Genomic DNA, 3268 nt, shown 5'->3' on the forward strand with positions numbered 1-3268 from the left:
GGGTTCTTTTTCTTGGAGAACATGTTTGTTCTTGTTTAATTATATGCTTTGAAATCTCCCTTTCTTGTGATAATTTGTATCTGTTACTTATCCAAAGAAGTCATTGATGCAATATGTAATCTCTCTTTCTTGTGATTTGAATGATTATCCTACCCTTCCAGCCACACTACCTTGGGCTTGACAGAAATTAAATTTCTCCTTGCTGCTGGCTCTATTTGTCCCTTCATCAGAATACATTTTCTCCCTTCAAAACCTACTTCAATCCCTCCACGAGGAGGCCATGTAATCGTAATTTTCACCCCTCTTTTTTTTATTGGTCTCTTCCCCAGTTTATTTTTTTGCTTCCAGTCATCACAGGGTTTAGTTGTTCCTATTGATTGGGACTTTAGGATCAATCACCTTATCCTACAATATGTAAACACTAAAATGGGGAAGAGGCAAAAATAAAAAGCATAGGGTTTGAATGTAATAGTTTGACATCCTTTATTAACTAAAACACTTCACTGATTTATCGATCTAAACATTACTTACCAAAAAAAAAAAGAAAAGGAATCACTGATTGAAGGGGTAAACAATGAAAAAGAGAAAAGATCTCCTTGACAATGACAGGAATTTTTCCCTACTGGCCTTTGACATTTGTTATTTCTGTGCATCTTCTAGTGAGGCATTCATAATTCTTTTTCTTTCTTTCCTTCTTCCTTCTAGTTCACTAACTTCGTATGGAGCATACATTCGCCCTATGCCATATTCGAATGAGATTGGTTTACGAATGCTTATAGGTGGGGTACTACGAGATGCTGCGGTGTTGGGGTATTGTGTTTCACCGCTTTTCTCTTACTATTCCTACCATGGACCTATTTTCCGAGTCATGCTCCGAGTAAACCGTGGAAGGCTTCCTGAAAACAGGTAGGACCTGCTGTGTGTCTAGGGGTCTGTGCAGATGGTTATATTCAGAGTAATGTCAAATGATGCGTTTCTGTTTTGACAGGCATTATGGTTTTATTGGCTACTGCAATCGATGTGGGAATTCACAATCGTATTCATGGGATGAACTTGGGCATATTTCTTGTCCATGCAATAATGGAGAGGTTTGGGTTTTGCCTACTTTTGTTTTGTATAAGTGGGTCTTAATTATAATGACTAAACAGAAAAAAGGCTATAAGTCTGACCTACAGGGATCACATTTGGAGAATGAGAGACAAGGTGTTATAAACTTATAGAATCTTTTTATGGTGTTATAATGTCTTTACCATTTTTTTCGGATTAGTCAAATTGAGTATGCTAAAATTTGTTACATGACGAATACAACGTGTCAGTTAGCTTTAGGGCTTTTAGTGGCTGATTATACATGACTGTCATGCTATGTGGCAGTATTTAACATGTTTTGTATATATGTCTAACAAATCTTGTTCCTCTTACAAAAATAAATTCTCTTTGGAAATTTCTCTCTATTTAGATGGACATCTAAGTTGTTACACATCTTCAGGTTTCTCATTCTCTGGTTGTATCTGGCCCGCTTTGGACTGGATCTCTTCATAATGGTGACTATGTGACTGAAATGTTAAATTTAGCTGGGCAGTGGAAATGGACGAGCGACAGAGGCACAGATTTGGAGAAGCTTTTGAAACAGATGATCGATGAAAGTGATCCCAAGTTACCATTTGGATTCATCAAACTTGATGAGGTATTTATGCCTTTTCATCCATGCCTTGTTCTTTAACATGCATACAACTAATTTATTGTTATACTGTATTATGTGGTTGTTATATTATATGATTTGTTTGATGTACATACTTCCTTATCCTCAATGTTGTAGATTGCAAGTCGTGGTAAAATAAACACTCCATCTCTTAGCACCATCATGAGTGCACTGCGGAAGGTATCCTTTCAAACCCCTTAGGAACTCTATGAACACTTTTGTGTTGTTAAAGGGCACAGAAAATCTGATATTATTTTTGAAAAAAAAAATTGATTACTTGATTATTAGGTCAGCCTTATAAATTCGATAAAACTTAATAAAAAGCAAATAGTTCGAAATGTTTTCATCTTTATTCATAGCTTGACTTAGTTGCAAAACAGGGTTTGAAGTTGGGCAGAGGAAATCTGATTAATGTTTCTTGCTCTTGGCAAGTGAAGTTTCCATCCCCTTGGATGCCAGATTAAATTTGCTAGTTTGGGCATATGCCGCACCTCCCCCTTCCCCCTTCCCCCTTCCCCCTTCCCCCCTCCCCTTTAAATTTAATTTAATTCAATTTTAGTCCATGAGCTTCACCAGTTCCAGAGTCAAATTGCACAGATACAATTCAGATGATCTTTTGTCCCTTATTTTGTTGCAGGAGGGATATGTTGTTAGCAGGTCACATATTGCGTCTAGTTCTATCAAAACTAATTGTCCCATGTCAATGTGCATTCAAATAGCTAGAGAACTTCAAAATGGATGAATGGTTTTGAGTCTGAATATCAAATATTGAATGAAGCAAAACAGTTCCAGTCTGTGCCTACAGCCAAATGCATTTGTTGCAGACAATCACACTGTGTAAAGTGACCCATGAAACGAAGTGCACTGTTCGAAGAAGACTACTTTGGCTCAACAGGTTCAGAGGATTGGAGACCTGAAGCTCGAGATGGGTTGGACATCTGATCTTTTCATTATGTCTAATTTACCAGAACACCCAACATCCCTCCATTGTCCCAGCCCCACCTTGAGAGAGAGAGAGAGCTGCTGTTTTGCATGTCTTTTTACTTTTTATTGCTGTTCTGCATATTAGGATTTGATATGTTAACCATTCAATATGTGGTATTATTGGAAGAAATGGTTGCTAGCATCTTCAAACATGGTGTGGGTGTGCAAGAAACATCTGTAATGATCAATTGTGTTAGGGGTGGCAATTTCCAGCCCAACCTACAACCCGCAACCTGACATGAATACGTGGGAATTACAAGATTTGGATTGATGCAAGTTCTTATACAAAAAAAGATCCAAGACAACATGGAAATCAATGGGTTGAATGTGTTGGGGTTGTGTGACATGCTATGATTGGCTCCTCCAGGTTGTAGGCGTCGGCATTCACCCCGACCTTGTAGGTGGGAATGTCGCCCTTTCCGGGAGCGGTGATGAGCACCTTGACCATTCGACACGATTCAATTAGTTTAAAAAATATATATTAAGAAAATTTATAGCGTCACCTCTACACAGAGAATGCCACTATTAGAAAAACCCATCCTATCTAATACCAAATTATAGTTAGACCCGGGACTGAACCCTGTT

General features: G+C 38.1%; 1 protein-coding gene across 1 annotated transcript in view; it reads left to right on the top strand.

The window, feature by feature from the left end:
- LOC122090660 (tRNA (guanine(26)-N(2))-dimethyltransferase) overlaps window positions 1-2833 on the top strand; it is a 9590-nt gene extending 6757 nt beyond the window's left edge. The window contains exons 2-6 of the mRNA XM_042660308.1: window positions 706-906; window positions 989-1088; window positions 1487-1684; window positions 1817-1879; window positions 2337-2833. Coding sequence (XP_042516242.1) covers window positions 706-906; window positions 989-1088; window positions 1487-1684; window positions 1817-1879; window positions 2337-2441 — 667 coding nt within the window. The 3' untranslated portion in view covers window positions 2442-2833. The remainder of the gene's footprint in view (window positions 1-705; window positions 907-988; window positions 1089-1486; window positions 1685-1816; window positions 1880-2336) is intronic.
- Window positions 2834-3268: the final 435 nt, after the last annotated feature.

Source organism: Macadamia integrifolia, chromosome 10 (assembly GCF_013358625.1).
Source record: "Macadamia integrifolia cultivar HAES 741 chromosome 10, SCU_Mint_v3, whole genome shotgun sequence".
NCBI classification, from domain to species: Eukaryota; Viridiplantae; Streptophyta; class Magnoliopsida; order Proteales; family Proteaceae; genus Macadamia; species Macadamia integrifolia.